At 38.0% G+C, this 20,281-nt stretch overlaps 1 protein-coding gene across 5 annotated transcripts in view; it reads left to right on the top strand.

Moving 5' to 3' along the window:
• The window catches only part of TP63 (tumor protein p63), a 228,537-nt gene that overhangs the window by 182,940 nt on the left and 25,316 nt on the right, over positions 1–20,281 (top strand). For 4 of the 5 annotated variants that reach the window (XM_078453137.2, XM_078453135.2, XM_078453138.2 and 1 more), the window contains 5 exons: positions 12,624–12,810; positions 15,342–15,457; positions 16,228–16,337; positions 17,006–17,142; positions 19,212–19,294. In XM_078453137.2, coding sequence (XP_078309263.1) covers positions 12,624–12,810; positions 15,342–15,457; positions 16,228–16,337; positions 17,006–17,142; positions 19,212–19,294 — 633 coding nt within the window. The remainder of the gene's footprint in view (positions 1–12,623; positions 12,811–15,341; positions 15,458–16,227; positions 16,338–17,005; positions 17,143–19,211; positions 19,295–20,281) is intronic. The other variant, XM_078453136.2, reaches the window with a different exon arrangement.

Here is a 20,281-nt window from a genome sequence, read left to right as displayed (position 1 = left end):
TTATCTTTGGAAGTAAATTCTTTCACATATGCTTTTTTCTTTTCCTTTTTTTTTTTCTCTTTCTCTATCACAATATTTTATTTTCTGATTTTACATTAAGATTTGCCTAATTTTAAGAGCTACAAGTTCATGTGGTATTTTACCTAAATACTGTATATAAAAAGATTAATACAATCCACTGCCGACTTATCAAATCTAAGACCAGATGGGGTAAAATTGGTTCTTAAAACAATTGGTGGGCATTTCCTGTTATTCTTACATTCAAGATCCCATTCTGAAAATGTACTTACCTTTTAGGAAGAAAATCACAATTCCTAGTCAGACTTATTTACTAAACTAAAAAGCATGTGATATTGAAACAAATAGCAGTATGGAATATCCTTGTAATCTTGCAGGAAATGGTGATCAAATTTTATTTTTTAGATGAACTCTGAGCTTTATACTTGTTTTTCTAATCATATTGAATGTTTATGTAAATTCACTCTGGTATGAAATACACCAGTTCCACTTGGGCCCCATACTGCTAGTGTTAAGACCGCATGGTGCATGAGTTGGGACATTGGCCTGTGTGTCAAGATGGTCCTTGTTGCTGAGTGTGTTTGAGCAAGTCTCCTCTCCTCTCTGGGGCTTGGATCTTTCCTCTGGAACTGGAGTGGCTGAACCAAATCATCTCTAAGCTGATCTAACTTTGTAAGAAAAGCTTAGCCATGGTATCATAAACTAAAACTGCCTTGAAACAAGTGATTTGATAACAGAAACGGAAAACCAAATCCTTGGCTTACAATGCCAGTTTGGTTTTATATGGAAACTCCGTCATCAGGGTATAATGAAGTTGTAAAAGTATTAGTTTTTCCGAAGTAAGGAAATCTGAGTTCATTCCTACATTGCCTAGATTTAGTGCAACCTTTAGAAATCATTTCTTTAGGGATGCTCTCCTGACCCTCCAAATTAAATAGAGCTTCACATTTTGCCTTGTGTCCCTCTGCTTTTTCTTTAGAACATATATCACATTTTTAGAAGTAATTTGTTTAATGTCATTGCTTCGTCTAAGCCAACTCCATTAGCCCAAGGTATACTGCTAGTTCCCTGGAATTCAGGAGAGAGCCTGTCATGAAGCAGGTGTTCAATAAATATTTGTTAAATTAATGAACCAACTTCACTAAGTTTTATATCTGAAAATTAATGGGAGAATAAAGTTTGGACAAGACATGCTATAATGTTTCTTCTGGGTTCTAATATCTTATTTCTATATTCTCCATATTCTAAAATTATAAGTCTGCAACAGACTTACAGGTACTGCCCATATTAAATTTATTTATTACAATTTTTATTAGGAAATATTTCAAGCCTACAAAAACAGCAAATAAGTTTAGATACCTGAGTATCTACCAAAATTCATATTGCTTCAAATATTGTTTTTTTAAAAAATTAATGTTTATTTACTTTTGAGAGAAAGAGAGAGAGGTGTGAGTGTGTGTGTGTGTGGGGGGGGGGGGTGCATAGAGAGGGAGACACAGAATCTGAAGCAGGTTCCAGGCTGTAAGCTGTCAACACAGAGCCTGACACGGGGCTCAAACTCATGGAACGTGAGATCATTACCCGAGCTGAAGTCAGATGCTTAACTGACTGAGCCAACCAGGCACCCCTCAAATATTGTTTCTAAATAAAATATTACAGATGAAGCCAGAAGGTCTCCCTCCATTCTATCTCATTACCCTCTCTTCTTCCTTCTATTAAAATGAGTAAGTATGTCCACATGTAAGAACACAGATAAATGTTGAAAACAAGAGAAATGAAAAGAGATTGCTGAGATTAAATGTTGATCAGTGTAGCTTAAGTAAATTTTAAGGACACATAAAATTATATTGTACTTACTTATGAATCTATACATGTGTATATAAAAATGTATGGAAGCAGATAAACCAAATCCATTCATTTTCTTAAACAAATGAACCCAGTAGCTTGACATGGTCTAGAACTTAGTGATCACTACCAGGTAAATAAGAATTGTCTGATTTCATTGTAAATGGTTAATATTCAAACTTAAGCAGATTTTTATTATCTGACAACCACTCCCTCACCAGGTTGAAATAATGTTTTCACAATGCTCCCCAAGTTACTTAAGCTACATTAAACACTTTATGTGGAAGATCTTAGAAACATGAAGCTTCAGTAATAATCATAATTCACAGCTTTTATGTTGGTCTTTGCAGTTGACTAAGGCTTCTCCTATCCATCCATGATTTTACCCCTCCACCCTAAGAGCTATAGAAGTTTATATGTATATATTTTAATTTTATGTTGGTGAGAAGTTAAGTGATTGCATAAAGACCCAGGGAATGAGTAGAGGAGGCAGAATTTTTAAATCTTGACTCTTGACCCCTAGCTCAGTGACTATTGCTTACAATTGATGGGGTTGAGTAAGAGTCCTTCCCTAATGCTCTTGGCTTTGATAACTAAGCCCTTACTTCTTTCACAACAAAGTTGGCCTATGAATTCCAGTGTTACCTCATGTTATTTTATTTTCTTGGTCCAGAATTAAAGTTAACTATCTTTTGTTTTCTCTATTTGTTGAAGAGTCCATTGACTAAGCCAAGTCTTATTTTACTACTGACTGTCGGGAGCCCTAAACTAACTCTCGTTCATTTTTTTTTTTTTTTTTAGAAAAGGTAATAAGCAAATAACTGGTCTTATTTTTGCAAGCATCTTTTGTTCCAATGAAAAACAATTCTCAGTCTGTTTTGGTGCCTTCATGATGAAAACTAGAAGACTGAGTTTTAGTGAGTCCTATGTCCTCCGTCTCTTCACCTTTTTAGTCATTTCTATCACCCTAGTTTGGGCCCTCCTCCTTTCTTGCCTGAACACCTCCTGACAGGTCCCCTTCCTCTTACTTTATTCCAGTCTCGCTCCTACTGGCTTTGCTTTACTTAATACATTGACCTGATAGATCCGTCCCTTGGTATGCAATCCTTAGTGACTCTTCTTTGCCTGCTGGTAGAGTCTAGCTGTTTCTTCTGACATCCAGGGCTCCTCAGAATCTGGCAACTGCCTTCCTGGCTTAGCCTCATTGCTTTCTGTTCTGCCCCTCTGCCTCCTGCCTCTCCCCCTCCTGCCTCCCCCCACCTATAGTTTAGCCATAGTTAACATCTCTCTGCTTATATCCATGATATTCCCTCTCTGTGGAAAGCCTGCTCTCTGTCTCTTGGCTCTTCCATTCTGGCATCCTTGGGTATACCATATAGTTGGTGAATAACTTGCCTTTTAAGGCCTCACTTAAATATCACTACCACTGTGAAATCTTTCTTCTCCAGTAGAATACATTTACTTTTCTCTTTCTCTCTTATCTCCAACCAATCTGCCAGTAAATCTGGTTAAAATATATCCAGAAACCAACTGCTTCTCACCAACTCTACTGCTGGTCTAAGCCACTGGGATTTTTTACTTGAATTATTTGCAGTAGCTTCTTTACTGATCTCTCTGTTCCATCTATAAAGTCTGTTTTTCACATAACAGCCAAAATACTATTCAAGTGGAAATCATATCATGTCACTTTCTCAGACCTCTCCAATGACTTCCTAGCTCACACTAAGTTGAAGTCTTTCCCTGGCCTATAAGGCCTCACGTGGTCTGGGCCCCATATTCTGTCTGCTTCAGATCTTGTCCCTTACCACTGTAGCCTTTGCTTACTGGTCTCCTTGACAGACATACTCTCCTCAGGACCTTATCATGTGCTAGCTCCAGTAATTGAAATATTATTTCCCTAGGCTCATCCATGGGATGAGCATGCATGCCTCCTATGCATGGCTCAATCCAGTGTATTTCCTTCAGATCTTTCTTTACATATCAATATATCAAAGAATTCTTCCCTGATGAAATAATATCCCCCTCACACCACACTACCCAGCTCCTGGTTCTTGACTATATCCTTTAATTTTACCCAGACTTTATTTTCTTTATAGCACCTATTACCATCTGACATAGTATTTATTTGTTTATTCTAGAGCAGTGACATCTTTAGAGCATGGACTTTGCTTTTTTTTACTGCTGAATTTCCAGAACTAAAACAGAGTCTTGAATATAATACTAAATAAATAGCAAATTTATTAACAAATATGTTATTGCTCTATCCTCTGTAATCCCATAATACATTCTGTATACCTCTGCTATGCTCAGTGGATTGTTTCACTCTACCTCTAAACCATGACCAATTTGAGGTAAGACTAAGTTTTTCTTTCAGTTTATGTTTCAAAAACTGCCCTACACAGCAAGGATATATAAGTTCCTGCATTATGGGGTTTTGAATCTTATTTCTCTATGTTTCTTGTATAGAACAGAGTATCGACCATAGGTAGTATGTGCTTAGTAGACATTTGTTTGGCAATTATTGAATGATGTTAATATATAGATCTCATGCCTAGTTTACAGTGGCAGCTGATAAGCAAATTCTTATATAGAATCTTAACTTCCCACTAAAATATTATGAATTACAGGAAAAAGCCCAACTAAATTGGACACTCATGCTATTTATAATAGTGTAGCAATTTTTATTTTTTAAAGGGCTTATAGAATCAAATTGAAAATTGACATTTGTCAAATTTTCAATTGTCAAAGAGACATGAGGGATGCAAATACTAGCCCTAGTTATATCTTATTATGTTCACAGAAAACTATAAAAGTGATTACATACCTATATCAAAACAACAACAACAACAACAACAACAACAAGGGGGGGAAGGAAGGGGAGGGGGAGGAGGAGGGGGGAGGAAGAAGTAAAAGAACTCTAAATATAAGGGAACAGCATTTTAATGAACCAAAGGAAGCAAAAACATCCTAGCAACCAGAAAAAAAAATTAGAAGATTGCTTCAGTACAAAGCAATAAAACATAAGCACTATAAATTGGTGAAGAAAATAACATACCTAGAACAGCAGGCTGTGATGGAAAGATGACTGTATAAGGTAAAAAGGGAGAATAAGCAAGATAAAGAACAACATTTAAGTGCAATAGAAGACTTACAACTAATTGTAGTAGGGCAGAACAGAACTAACTCTAGAAAACCCTACACATGATATGTACATGACTTTGACAAGCTTTCCCTGAATGCAGACAAAAGGAAAAGATACTAACAATTCATGTTTGAGTATATAAAATGTATGAAAGATAGACAATGTGGATCCAAAGACTTACATGTTTCTGAAAATTAATGAGTAGAAAAAGCAAAAATATAAGTAAAACAAGAAAAGTAAATTATATTGAGTTAAAGTATGTAAGTTGAAAGAGCTCACCAATTCCCAAATAATTTCCAAAAAAAAATTAGAAATATTCTCACTTAAAAGAAAATAAAAATAAAGAAGGAAACAAATCCTGTAAGGATCTAGGGAAAAATAAGCAGCTTACTTAAAAGAAGAAAATTCAAATTGACCTTGGACTTCCCTGCAATACTAACATGTGCATTGACTCAACTATCTGGTTTTAAGGGATCCAACTGAAACTAATTTATGTGCAAAGGATTTGTGAATTAAAATGTGCACAGCATGGGGCACCCAGGTGGCTCAGTCAGTTAAGCATCTGACTCTTGGTTTCGTGAGTTCAAGCCCTGCATCAGGCTCTGCACTGACAGTGCGGAGCCTGCTTGGGATTCTCTCACTCCCTCTCTCCCTCACTCACACTGTCTCTGCCTCTCTCAAAAATAAATAAACGTAATTTTTTAAAATGTGCACAAGAGCATTATTTTTAATATTTTTAAATTATAATAAAATTCATATTCTATAAGAAAGGCATGATTAAATAAATCATGGTATGTCTCTTTTTAATACTATAATTACAGCCCTTTAACATCACATTTTTAAATTAGACATACTCACGATATGTTAAATAAGACAAGACACCAAATTTTTTTATGGTGTGTTCCAGTTTGTATAAGGGTGTGTGTGTTTGTGAGAGAGTGTTTGTGTTGTATGTGTTTATATGAATAGGAAAAAGTCTAAAATGTTAATGGTGTGCATCTCTGGGTGGGGGAAATATGTCATATATTTCTGTTTTTCAGAATTTCCGTGTGCATATGTTATAATTATGAAAAAAACCAGACACATTTATGGAAAAAGAAGTTGAGAAATGTATGTCTTTAATCCTTCATAACTGCTTCTAATAGTGACAGCATTGTGGGAAGAGATAGGTTATACCTTTAAACATAAAGGTTGGAATGTTTGACATCTACCCAAAGAGCTGCTGGAGATTCAATGCAATGGACATGCATCACCAACGAAGTTCTTAGATATAGGAGATTCTCTTTTCAGATATAGACTCAACTGGGTTCTTCCTTTGATACCTATAGTCGAAAAAACCTAGCTACAGAAAAAAAAATGACCATAGAACAGCAATGAAAAAATCCTTTTGGAATGATAAGAAAATGGTACAAAGGGGAAATAGGTTAGAGCCAGAGATGGAACCCACCTAATAAACAGAAGTCTTAGAGGAAGAATTATCTTTCTCAAGAATGTAAGTATGGTCCTTTATTATATTGAATATGAAGACTCCAAAAGAAATTATAATTGGATGTCAAATTATATTGGATAACCCAACCTCCAAAAGAAATGCTTATATATTCCTCCATATTAAGAATATATCAAAATGTTGTAGATATAGCCAAAGGGATGCTTTAGATGTACCTTTGCAGAATTAAATGCTTATATTAGGGAAACAAGTCTAAAATCAATGGTCTAAGATATCAATTTAAAAAATAAAAATAAAACAATAACAAATTGGACCATAGTTCAATTCTTGCAGTTGGGCAAGAATAAAAATTAAAAGTCATGCATATTGGAAAGGAGTAAAACTGTCTTTAGTCACAGTTAATGTAATCATCTATGCAGAAAATCATAAGATAGCTGTAAAAAATTACTAGAACTAATAAGTTTAGCAAGGTCACAGGATACATAGTCAATATACAAAGATTAATTATGTTTTTATATACTGAAAAAATAAAATTAGAAATTAAAAATTTTGAAGTAGCATGTAAACAATTAAAAAAATACCAAAGGAGCAGTCTAACAAAATATGTGCAAAATTTATATACTGAAAATTATGAAACATTCCTGAGAGAAATTAAAGGTTCCTATTTGGATGTATATACCACATTCATAGATTAAAATACATAATATTGTGAATATATCACTTCTTTTCAAGATCACCTATATATTAGAAACAGTTTCATCCAAAATTTTACCAGGTATTTTGTGATAATCGACAACTTGCTTGTAAATTTTAAATGGAAATTCAGAAGACCTGAAATAGCCAAAACAATCTTGAAAAAGAACAAAATTGGAGGTTGCCATTTACCTGATTTCAAGACTTCCTATAAAGTTAGAGTAATCCAAACAGTGTGCACTGATGTATGAAGACACATAGATCAATAGAAAAGAGCAGTGTCCAGATAAAAATGTGAATGCATTTGGCCAATTAATTTTCAAAAAAGATGCCAAGGCTATTGAACAGAGTCCCAGAATGTTTCTGGAACAAATAGATCGTTGTTAAAAAGAAGAGGAAAAGGAAGAGGAGAATTGACTGAACATAGATACAGAACTACATGCAACGGCTAAAACTATAAATCTTCTACACGCAAACATACAAAATCCTTCTGAACATCAGGCTAGGCCAGGATTTCTTATGACAGAAAGGAAATGAGCCTTAAAGGCAAAATATTGATGATTCCTCAAAATTAACTGTTTTGGAAAAGCACAGAAAATTGGTAAAAAAAAAAAAAAAAAAAAAAAAAAAAAAAAGACAAGCTACAGACTGGGAGAAAACATATTTTAAAAACATATCTGATAAAGGACTTGTATCTGGAACATATGAAGAACTTTTTCAACTCAAATTAAGAATACAAGCAACCCAATTATAAAATTAAAATTTAAGGGATGCCGGATGGCTAAGTGGGTTAAGCGTCAACTCTTGATTTCAGGCCAAGTCATAATCTCAGTTTGTGAGATCAAGCCCCGCATCAGGCTCTGCACAGCATGGAGCCTGCTTGGGATTCTCTTTCTACTTCTCTCTCTACCCCTTCCCTACTTGCAATCTTTCTCTCTCTCAAAGTAAATAAGTAAACTTAAAAAAGTTAAAATTCAAGAAGTATGAAAGATTTGAACACTTTAAAAAAGAATAGTAAATAAGTATATGAAATAGTATAAAATGAATATAAATCTATTTATATTTTTAATTTTTTACTTTAATTTATTTATATAAAATATTTATATTTAAAATTTTTATTATATAAAAATATAAATGAAGTACATGAAATAAGTATATGAAAAGACACTCAACATCAGTAATCGTCGGGGAAATGCTAATTTAAAACACAATAAGAACCATATATACCTGCTAGAATGGCATTAACATGGACAATAACAAGTGCTGATGAGGACGTGACACCTTCATACACTGCTGGTGACAATGTAAAGTGACACAGTCTCTTTGTAAAACAGTTTGGCAGTTTCTTATAAAGTCAAGCATACACATACTAAACAATCATACTTCCAGGTCCCTATCCAGAAAAATGAGAACATGTGTCCTCACTAAGATTTGTGTATGAATGTTCGTAAGAGTTGTATTCATAGTAAATACAAACTGGAAATAAATGATGAATTGACAAATAATGGAATTTCATTAAATATGAAATGCTGATGCAGGCAAACATGTGGATGAGCATTATGCTAAGTGAAAAGAAGCCAGGCATCTAAGATTATATACTGTATCATTCCATTTCTGTAAAATTCTGGCCAAGTGCAGTGAGAGAAAGCGGGTACATGGTTGCTTAGGAAGAGATCAGGGAGAGAATTAACTGTAAAAGGGCAAAAGATAATCTTGATGAATAGGGTGTTGGCGGTGATGGTTACACAACTGAGTGCATTTGTCAAAAGTCATCAGCTTGTATACTTAAAATTGGTATATTTTGTAGTAAGTTATACCTCAAAGCTGATTACAACAAAGAATACAGACCCAAAAGAAGAAATTAGACCTTAGAATTCAAGAATGTCAAGTCAGTGTTGGGAGTGGTTTAGAGGTAGATTTTAGAAGTCCCAGGGAGAAAGAGAGAGACATTAAGAGAAACCAGATGTGTTTCAGTTTCCACCCTGTGCCAGCTTAAATTACCAGTGTATTCTAGAATATTGGCATAGATCAGATTCCCATTTTTTGTGGTCATGCAGAAGCCTGGGAAATTGGTGACAGTGGGCTATTTCGTAGAGGATAAGGGAAATGGGCAAGTGTAAAGAATTATGAATACACTATAGGCCAGGGAGCCCGAATTTAGTGCTGGAAAAATATTAAACATCATCACAGGTTGGATTGGCCAGTAAAAGAAACAGAATAGCAGAAGCTTGGCTTTGTAAAGAACCAAGCGTGCCAGGCCTCTTCAGCTTCAGCCCCTCTAGTTACTGAACAGCAGGCCTAGTAGTTTAACCGAAGCAGTAATCAAAGGGATCTTGGCCCTGGTCTGATATTTAGATTTAGATTTGGATTTAGTCAATATGAAACCTGCATCATTAAAACTGGAAAATGTGGTCTATAGTACTAGATGCAGTCCTAGCAGAGGGCTAGGACTAAATTGTCCTCGCTTGGTGTGGAGAACAGAGGAAGAACATGAGTTGTTCTAGACCGAGTGGCATGATTGAATTGTGGGTGATGAGTGTAACGTGTTTGAGCCATTAAGATGTCTGCATGAGTAGAACACATGGGAGGTGAATGTATTAGGAGGGTGCGGGGAGGGACTGAGAGAGAGATGGGGTCAGAACACAAAAGGGCCTTAATAAACCATGTGAAAGGTCAGGGCCTCCTACGTGAATTCCCCTGAGCTGTAACAAGAGTGCTAACACACAGCTACCAGCTAGCTGGTAGTATAGACTCCAAGGACGACCTCCTCCTCATCCAGGACTTTTCCAGCTCTATTGCTTGCTCCCTCTCTCTGCAGTTCAGTGAGCAAACATTATTGCACTGAGAAATAAAGAGGAATGGTTGATGGTGAGTCAACCGCTGTTGAGCCCATTTTAATGTTAGAGAAGATTGTATACCTTTTAAGTTGGTTCAGAAAATAGTCATGCTGTTGGGAAATAGAAAAATGCAAAAGTACACGAATTGGCACTGCTGAGCCAAGAGAAATAGAGACAAGGAACCGTTGTTAAAAGGCCGGGACTAGGACTCTTCTACACTGGTTGCTAACCAGCTCTCCTTGGTGACCTCAGGCTAGTCCTCTCCATGCCTCAATTTTCTTATCTATAAAATGGGGATAATAATGCTGTTTCATTATCTGTTATCTGCGATTCTGAAATCCCAAGAGCTCCCAAAACCCCAAGTTGGTTTGGTTCGGTTTTAGTTTCGTGGAGTTTGTGGTAGATTCATTTGGTGGTGAAATCTAGCCTGAACTCTGAGGCCTTATGCTTATTTCCCAGTTGGTGTGAATGTTCATGAATTCCGAAGTAATGCTAAGGTTTGATCATGGGGCGCTGACCTAAATGCTGCTGGAGGTGTCTATAATATATGCTATAGGAACTCTACTCCCTTTCTAAAATCAAAATGGTTCTGGACTCTAAAACATCTGACCCCAAGGGTTTCAGATAAGAGATTGTATACCTGTAATACCTTCCTCATAGGGTTGTGTGAGGATTGCATTTCTGACAACAGAACTCAGGAAATGGTAAAGCTATGATTATTTATCGTTATTCAGACTCAGAAATTAGATTCCCTCCCCCCATCCCTGAGAACGAGTGAGGATTAATACCTGATGATGCCTACATTTGTTTTTAGTACTTTCACATTTTAGTATATCAGTTATTGAAATGGTATATGTTTTTTAACTGTCCTATTCTGAAGACTTATCCTTCTTTTTTTTCAGTCTTTACATACTTGGGTAGGTATCTTATATGCCTTCAGGTGACAAACTTATTTTTCAGTCATTTTTCCTAAGGTGAACCTTATGAAACCCATGGTTAGATTATATATCTCCTAACTAAAACACACAAACAGCTATGCTTCTTTTCTGAGAGTTCTCAGTAAAAGTGAGTTCTTAACACATCCCAAGGCAGTGCCTTTGTTTTGTAAAGTCATTGGTTAAAAAACACTAGCACAAAAATATTCTTCTAGATTCCATTCAGTGTCTCCCAAGTAGAATTTTATTTTTGTGGTCAATTTTTGGCATGCTCCCTATTTCTTCAGGCTATATAAAACCCTTTTTCTGTGTTTAATCCTTGACCTGTGGGCATGGAGAGCTGATTATGCAACACATTTCTAGCATTAGGAAATTTTTAACTGAAAATTTCATATACTAAAAGGCTTGGGATGAAAAGAAGGATTCTTTAAATAAAATATTTCAAAAGGAAAGAGATAAAATGATTATTTTAAATGTACGTTTTAGTAGGACATTTGCCTTTTGTCAGAGTTGGGTTGAAACATATCAGTAATAAATCTTTTTGCCATTCTGGCTCCTGGTCCCCAGTGTCTTTCCCCTGGGAGAATGTCATTGCAAACTGAGTGTGTGTGTGTGTGTGTGTGTGTGTGTGTCTGTGTGTGTGTGTCTGTGTGTGTTTACCTTTGTTTGGGTGTTACTAGGTGCCCCACTCTTGGCTGGCAATTCTGGTGCCTGGGTGGTTTCACTTTAGCAGCAGAATGAGAAGGAAATACCATGATGGGGAATTGACACAGAGGATCGGGACGCTAAGATTTAATAGAATGTAGGGATTGGAATGGAGACTTTTACATTGGTTCAGAGACGGGGAGAGGAAGAAGCACAGGATAGGGCTTTTTTTCTTCTATTTGGTTCTAAGTCTCATGCTTTCTTCCCTATTTTGCCAGTTCTACAACCAGCCAGCCAACCAACCAACTACTGAATTTCCTTTCCCTGCAGAAGGATTTATGGGCAGGAAACATTTCAGTCACTTATGAGTGAAGAGTTCTGTATCTTGATGGCTTTTGCACCATGATTTGTGGCATTACAACAGGCCTGTCCTTTTTCATGAGAGTATAGAACCAAATGGCCCCTGTCAGCTTTCTCATGGTCTCAGGCTATGACAGGAGAACATAAGTACAGTAGTTTGGGAGAATTTTTGCTTTGTAATTTTCTAGTTGGTTGACCTTGGGTAAGATCTCTTTACTCTCTGCCAGATATTCCATTCCATCTTAATTTTTCCATAAATCCTATTTCCTCTGAGTCTCTCTAGAGTCTTGTAAGGGCAGGGTAAATTACAATCTCTGAAATATTACTCAGTACATGAAAACACTGTTTTTTCCATTTAGTTTCTGGAACTCCATAAAAGTGTTTGTGGTATTAATTATTTAAACCCCTCTGAGACTCAATTTCTTTATCCTAAAGATAACAGGAAATAATGGCATAAATATGTTTTGATAAATGCAAATTCTTCTTTTGCCATGGGATTGTATTTAAAGTAGGAAAAATGATTAATTTGATTGATGAATATAACTTCTTCTAATAAGAATCCTCGCTGTCGTGTATGTAGTAGCCAACTGTGAACATACATCTGTACAAAGTGAACATGTTGTCCTTATTCTGATTTGGAAAGTAATGGTATCTCCTGTTGGTTCTTTCCTTCCTGCCACCATTGGCCCATCTCTAAGCAGTATTCCACTGAACTGAAGAAACTCTACTGCCAAATTGCAAAGACATGTCCCATCCAGATCAAGGTGATGACCCCACCACCACAGGGCGCTGTCATCCGTGCCATGCCTGTCTACAAGAAGGCTGAACATGTCACCGAGGTGGTGAAACGGTGCCCCAACCACGAACTGAGCCGTGAATTCAATGAGGGTAAGAATTAGGGTTGGTGGCTGTTTAGCTAAGCTCTTTGAATATAGAGATCCTGTGGAGATTTTTCTTTGGAACCCATTGACTGGGTTCCAATCTGTGTAATCCGATGGCAGGTCAGTCTACCTTTATGTCTAATGGGCTGTTTGAGAAAAATGATAAACTTGTGGCTTCCATAATGATTGGACAGTTTAATTTCATATTGGTGATTACTAGATGACCTGGACTTGCCTCTCCAGTCCCTACTACTTCCCTCATTTTTCTCTTTTATCCTTTTTTTGAATGAGAGAATGTAGAAGGGACAACCTGACTTCCGATTTGTCCAGCCCAGGCAACGGCAACCCTCAGCTTTAGTGCCTTTCCTAGAGTGATTATTAAGATTATATCAATTCTGATCAGGAAGGGTAAGTGGAGGAAGCATCAAAGGTGAGAAACATGAAAAAACAGAAGAGGAAAGTGGGAGAGATGAAAAAGGAATGAAGATGATGAATAATGGATAAAAGGAATAAATAGAAGATCTAGGACATAAGCTGGGAGGTGGGACAGCAAAGTAAAGGACTATGGATCAGGGAACAGGTATCTTGGGGTCTCCTTTAAGCTTTGTGTCCATAGAAATGTCAGGCCCCAAGTTCTGAGCCTCATATCCAACAAGGGCTTTACAAAGGAGGTCACTATTTCCATAGGTTCTCTTACACTGAATATTCTAAGGTTCTATGAAAGGAGGCTAGGTAAGGAGCAGAGGAAAGTGGAAAGGAAGGACAAGAGAACACATAAATATTCACCAAAGAGTGATCTGGGTGCAGAGGCTTGCAAGTTAGGATACTTTAGATAGAAAATATATTAAAAATAGAAATATTGGTAGGTAGCTAGTATGGATGTAGGAATAGATAGTGAAGAAAAATTAATGGAGGAAGAAAAAGAGTGGGTAGAAATTTCAAAAGAGAAAGTTAAAACCCTCCCACCTTAACACAACTACTTTTTACAAATTAACTTCTAGTCCTTGTCTACATGGCCTCATTTTCAATACCTTTCTTTTAAAAAAAGGAGTATTTATTTTGAGAGAGAGAGAGCATGTGCATGTATGCCAGTGGGGGAGAGGCAGAGAGAGAGAGAGAGAGAGAGAGAGAGAGAGAGAGAGAGAATCCCAAGTAGGGTTAGATCTCACAAACCGTAAGATCATGACCTGAGCCATAATCAAGAGTCAGAGGCTTAACAGACTGAGCCACCCAGGCTCCCCTCAATACCTTTCTATCTTGTTTTTCACTTAACAGTATGCCTTAAAGAGTATTCCTTATATGTAGACTCCATTATAGGTTTCTATAACTGTCCTTGATCCATCAAGATGATACAACTATATTTTGTTTTCTTTTGCTTTCTCATTGTTTGACATGATAGCTATTTTTAGTTTTTGCCAAATAGGTGATTCTTCAGAGAGCATTTTCACACTTAATGTTTGACTTTTATTGAGTATAAAATTGTATAGAATGATAATATGTATCCAAATGTTAACAACACCCTTATGGCTCCCAATTCTCAGATCATCTTCTTTCCTTTGGAGCTCTGTCAGGTATCCCAATTTTGTGAAATCTGGCCTATGCTCATTTTTATTTTATTTTTTTTAAGTTTTATTTACTTATTTTAAGAGAGATTGGGGGGTGTGGAGAGAACGAACATGAATGGGGGAGGAGCAGAGAGAGAGGGAGAGAGAGAATCCCAAGCAGGCTCCACACTGTCAGCAAAGAGCCTGATGCAGGGCATGATCTGACAAACTGTAAGATTATGACTTGAGCCAAAATCAAAACATGGCTGCTTACCTGACTGAGCCACCTAAGCACCCCTGGCCTATACTCTTTTAAAGCATGCTTCCTTTTTCTTATTCTCCTACCTGGAGCTCTTTCAGCACCACAAAGCCAATGAATTTATCTTTATGACTAAAGCAAGTGTAAAACCAGGTGCCTGGCTGGCTCAATCAGTAGAGTATGCAACTGTTGATCTCAGGATCATGAGTTCAAGTCCGACACTGGATGTAGATCTTAAAAAAAAAAAAAAAAAAAAGCAGGTGTAAATATGGATACTTTGTAGCAGAGAAAAGAATAGGCAGTGAAATGCTTATCCTTATTGAATTTTTTTGCTAGTCAATTTGAGGGAAGCATCTTCTCTCAAGCTGAGTTGTCTTTTTTAAATTAATCCTTTTCCTTCCATTTCCCATGGAAGTTAACAGAATCACCTCTATGGATCAGGGCAGAGACATAGTCATGGAGTACTGTGAAAGCTTGAATTATTTACCTTAAGCACCAGAAACAAAGGACTATTCCTTAAATATAGATGAGCATTCCAGCCATTTCTATTGCTACAAAGGTACACCTTCATTTATTAGATATCTGGCAATGAGATCTGTTCCTTTTTCCAAGGATGTGTATTTTCTGTATTAAACAAACTATTTCTTTAGCCACCAATATTTTGTCCATGCAGCTTCATTTTTTTTAAATTTGGAAGGCAAAGAACTAACTATTTTGTCTTTCTCTGTTCTGCAGGACAGATTGCTCCTCCTAGTCATTTGATTCGAGTAGAAGGGAACAGCCATGCCCAGTATGTAGAAGACCCCATCACAGGAAGACAGAGTGTGTTGGTACCTTATGAACCACCCCAGGTAAAAAGATAAGTACTGGGCTGACTTAGGAGAGCATTAGTGTGTTTTGAGCATCTATTTCTGCCTTAGTCTTTGTCATCAAATACAAAAGTTTTTGTATTTCCCCTCTTCCGCTTTATTATAGACTGTCTATCTCCTTAAGAACTCTTTAATTTGCACTAAGTTAACTTGGTAACATTGCTCTGTGCCCCTGTTCCCAGACTGGTTCTGTGGGAAGAACACTGGAGCAGTGAAACCAGAGTCTTTTGGTTTGCTGGCTTGCTGTGTGGACCTTTAGCCTGTGACTTTCCCTCTCTAAACTTCAGTTGACTCACCCATAAATGACCACTTAGGACTAGGTGATTTTTAATCCTGAGGGCCTTTTCAGCTCCACAGTGTTATTTATGGAAGTCTACATTTAAATCTGTGTTGCACTGTTTTATTCACATAGGGGAAATATCCCTGGGGTGTTGCTGTTGTTATGGGTAATTTTTTCATCCCCCCCCCATTTGAATTGGGTGATAGGGATTAGCTTACAAATGAATAGGATCAAAAATTAATATTTTTAAAGCCTATTTCACCTAATGTAGTGTCCAATGTTCCAAACATTAGCTTTAAGTTTCCCAAGAGGCAAGGCAAAGAGGAATCTACAATGGGTTTTAGAATTTGTCTCCCTAGAGGAAAGCATATCACCTCATCAGAAGTGAGTTGGTTACATAGAACTGTGAAGGAAGAAAGAACATCAGTTCAAATCAGTGTTAACCCAGATTCTTTTTTCCTCCTGTGTTCAGGTTGGCACTGAATTCACGACAGTCCTGTACAATTTCATGTGTAACAGCAGTTGTGTTGGAGGGATGAACCGCCGTCCAATTTTAATCATTGTTACTCTGGAAACCAGAGAGTAAGTGGCATATGTGGAATTGTCATTCTGTAAAACACCGTGGGCAGAGGGCAAAGTGAAATTGTGTTTGCTCTCTCATTAACTTCCCATGTATAGCAAAGAGCTAACCTTGATTTTGTCCTTTGTGCTTTAAATCCTGGCTGCAAACACTGACATAAAAGATCTAAGAAGGTGGAGGCAGAACAGGGTGCATTAAAGTAGAGGGGAGAAAAGAACCAGGAAGGCATGCAAGTCACTTTATACCTGAATTCTTGACATTTGACTACAGTAGTTTCTGATTAGACAGTGTTTGTTTTCATGTGGCTTCCAAGGCAGTTAATAACTTCTTTGAGTAAGTCTGGGCTGCCTAAGGGGGTTTTATCCAGAGACATCCACAAGCTCAACTCAACTGTCCTTCAAAATCTGTAGTTAAATCCAACTGTTCAGTGAATGGCTTGGGGGTTCTTTGCGGAACAAATGGAATCATATTTACTAATGTTGTTTGTGGCATGCAAGCATTTTTGTGTTCTGCCAAGCGCTTCTGGGTCCATTCTCGGAGCAGTGATGAGTGAACTGGTGGTCATGGTGGATGGGTGATGGCCAGCATCAGAAATGGAAATGAGAGAATTCCAGGGCTTTTAAGGGTCTTTTCAATTTCGCCCTTTCTCTCCCTCTTCTCTGATTCCTAGTGGGCAAGTCCTGGGCCGACGCTGCTTTGAGGCCAGGATCTGTGCTTGCCCAGGGAGAGACAGGAAGGCGGATGAAGACAGCATCAGGAAGCAGCAAGTCTCGGACAGCGCAAAGAACGGTGACGGTACGAAGCGCCGTAAGTAGCTGTAGTAGCCAAATGGGGTAGGGCTAAATTTTCTGCAAATGTGGGGACTAGGAGCGACATTTGGGAAGCTGCATAATAAGACCTCAAGGCTTTAGGGGCAAGTATGACTTGAGGCCCCACAGCCAGTGCAAACTGCTGTCCCATTGATGGAGGTGCTGAAATGGACGCCAGTTGTGCACCACAGCTTTACAAAAGCAAATCCTCATTGTGAGGATTTCTTAGTCCAGCGGTCCTAAAACTGTGACTCCCAGACCAGTAGCATCAGCATTATCTTGAAACTGGGTAGAAATGCAAATTCTTAGTTCCCAGACTTCGTGAATCAGAAACTCTGGGTGTCAGCTACTGATGTCAGTTGACTTCTCTGTAATTGAGCATCAGGGCTGAAAATAGCATCTACCTACCTAATGAACTCCTGGGAATAGTGAGATTTAAGAATATATTTCACAAAGCACAGTCTGGGGACTCTGAAGATCTGGGTTGCATTGAATTTTGACAGTTCTTGGGGCCTTGGGGCCTCAGTTACCTCATTTACAGTAAGGCTAACGATTTAGGTCGCTGTTTTCAAACTTCTTTTGTTAAGCATTAAAAGCTTTTTTTTTTTTGCTTTAATGAAATATGTTAAAAAACCTAAAATGCATATAGATTAAAGCAGAGTGACTCTATTTGAAGGGGACGGGAGTAGGGGATCGTCTGTGGCTCCATGCTCTGCTCACAACCATCCCTTGCCCATGTGGTACAGCCCCAGAGGGGCCCAGACCTCCAGGGAACAAAGTGTGAAAACCACTGATCTGCATGCCCGTCTGATTGCGAAGTTGATTCTAGGAGGTGCCCCATGTCAGCCTGTTATCACTACAGCAAGTATTTTAAAATACACCACCCTATGACTTATATCATGAAAAAAACATTTTAATCTTATTTGGATTAGTATTCCGAAGATATATAAATTGTATTGTGTTATAACAGCTACTCATCATCAACTTGTAACTGTTCAGTATGATTTTCCTTCCTGTTAGGGCCCTTCTTTCCCTGATTATTTCTCAAAAAAGTATGTGTGTATATATATATATACATATATATGGCATTATTTGCCCTTTTGTTAGGCTCCTTCTCTCCCTGATTATTTCTCAAAAAAGTATATACGTATGTTTGACATATATCTTACATATGTACTTTTTATAGTATTATTTGCCCTTCTTGTTAGACTCCTTTTCTCCCTAATTATTCCTCAAAAAAGTGTGTGTGTGTGTGTGTGTGTGTGTGTGTGTGTGTATACAGATATATGTATACAGATATATGTATATATATGTATATATATGTATACATATACATATACACACACACACATACATGCCTTTACTTTGTATACATACACATATGAAGAAAGTTATATCCCCACCCTAATTTTGCTCTTGAGTCTGTCTGGTGGTATAGCTTCTATATGCTTCCCTGAGCACCTCAGTTACCTACAAATTAGTAACTTTTAGTAAGAATAGATGATCTTAGCTTCGGTAAAAGGATCAGCTCTATATCCTGGATATATGGTGTAGTTGCTAATTTTGGAAACCTTAGGGATTTATGCGCTGCATTCACTCACTTTCCCAAAGGGAAAACAGCCCTGGAAACGAGACTGCATGTCTGAAGTTCCGTGATGTATGCACTACCACGAGCGGGCTGAACACACAAGCTGAATGCATGGCCAAGACAACTTCCACAACACACATTTCCCTCCTTGGAAGACAAACGATCTGAAACATGAAACACCAAACCAATTTATCTTCCTTTCCTTAACAGCTGTTCGCAGACGCAGGCCAGCAAGACACAGGGATGCCTGCACATGACTTAGGCCAGCTCCCCTAAGTCTTCCTTTTGCTCACTCCCCTCCCCCACCTCATGATTGTTAGGTGTGCCCTTAATGCAAACTCGATTATCAGCAAGTAAATGGAGGTTTAGGACTGGCAACTCAAATCTCACAGGTCTTGCGGAGGCTACTCTCTGTTTAATGAATGTATTAGTGCTTCAGAAATGTTCCCAGGATGAAACTTGCATTTTGCCTCCACTAGCTTTTCGTCAGAACACACACGGCATCCAGATGACATCCATCAAAAAACGGAGATCCCCAGATGATGAGCTGTTATATTTACCAGTGAGTCTCCTTTGAATATTCACAATTACTTCATTTTACCTTCTCTGAATGAGCTCTTCCTCTGTGTCATCTTATTATCTGTGACAATGAGAAAGGGGTGGTGGTGATGAGGGAGATAAAACAGGGAGAAACTATTGTTTGAAAAATCAGGAAATGATCCCTTTCTTCCCCAATGTTGAAATACGTCAGTAGTGCAGGCTCCTCTCCCGCTACCCATCCAGCCAAAGTTACTGTTCTAATATAATTTTTCTTACCCAAATATTTATTTTTTTAAATTTTTTTTTTCAACGTTTTTTATTTATTTTTGGGACAGAGAGAGACAGAGCATGAATGGGGGAGGGGCAGAGAGAGAGGGAGACACAGAATCGGAAACAGGCTCCAGGCTCCGAGCCATCGGCCCAGAGCCTGACGCGGGGCTCGAACTCACGGACCGCGAGATCGTGACCTGGCTGAAGTCGGAGGCTTAACCGACTGCGCCACCCAGGCGCCCCAAATATTTATTATTAATTTGCAGTTCATTGTTTAAGAATCCTAAGATTCTCCTAGACAGCATGGTCATGCCATATCGTCACCAAGACTGAAATTTTGCCAGACAGAGTTCACAGATCTGACAGTACAACAATTCCAGACTCGACTGTGACTTCTTTTAGGAAGTGCTATAAAGAAGGCCAAGCAAGACAGAGTCCTCAGTTACGTGTGAATGTCCAGGAGACTCAGCCCAGTTGCTGTGTAACAGCACTGTTCATTCCTACAAGGAACATGAGTCTTCTTACGGTCGCTGAGGCTCCCTGTCTTCGACTATGGTTGAAGTTTGTTGGATTCTTATGACCTTAGGTTTTGGCCATCTAGAGTGGCAGTCAAGTCTTGGTAACGAGTATAACCCTTGACGCCATCTTGACTGACCTGAGAGCCAGGCAAGGAAGGCCAGGAGATCTGACTGGGAGCTGCCGCCCTGTATGGAAGCTAAAGCAAACCAACAGGTTTGGG

The sequence above is a fragment of the Panthera onca genome, chromosome C2 (genome assembly GCF_046562875.1).
Source record: "Panthera onca isolate mPanOnc1 chromosome C2, mPanOnc1 haplotype 2, whole genome shotgun sequence".
Classification (NCBI taxonomy): Eukaryota; Metazoa; Chordata; class Mammalia; order Carnivora; family Felidae; genus Panthera; species Panthera onca.
Note: the sequence above shows the minus strand (reverse complement) of the source record. Positions and strands in the feature narration are given on the sequence as shown.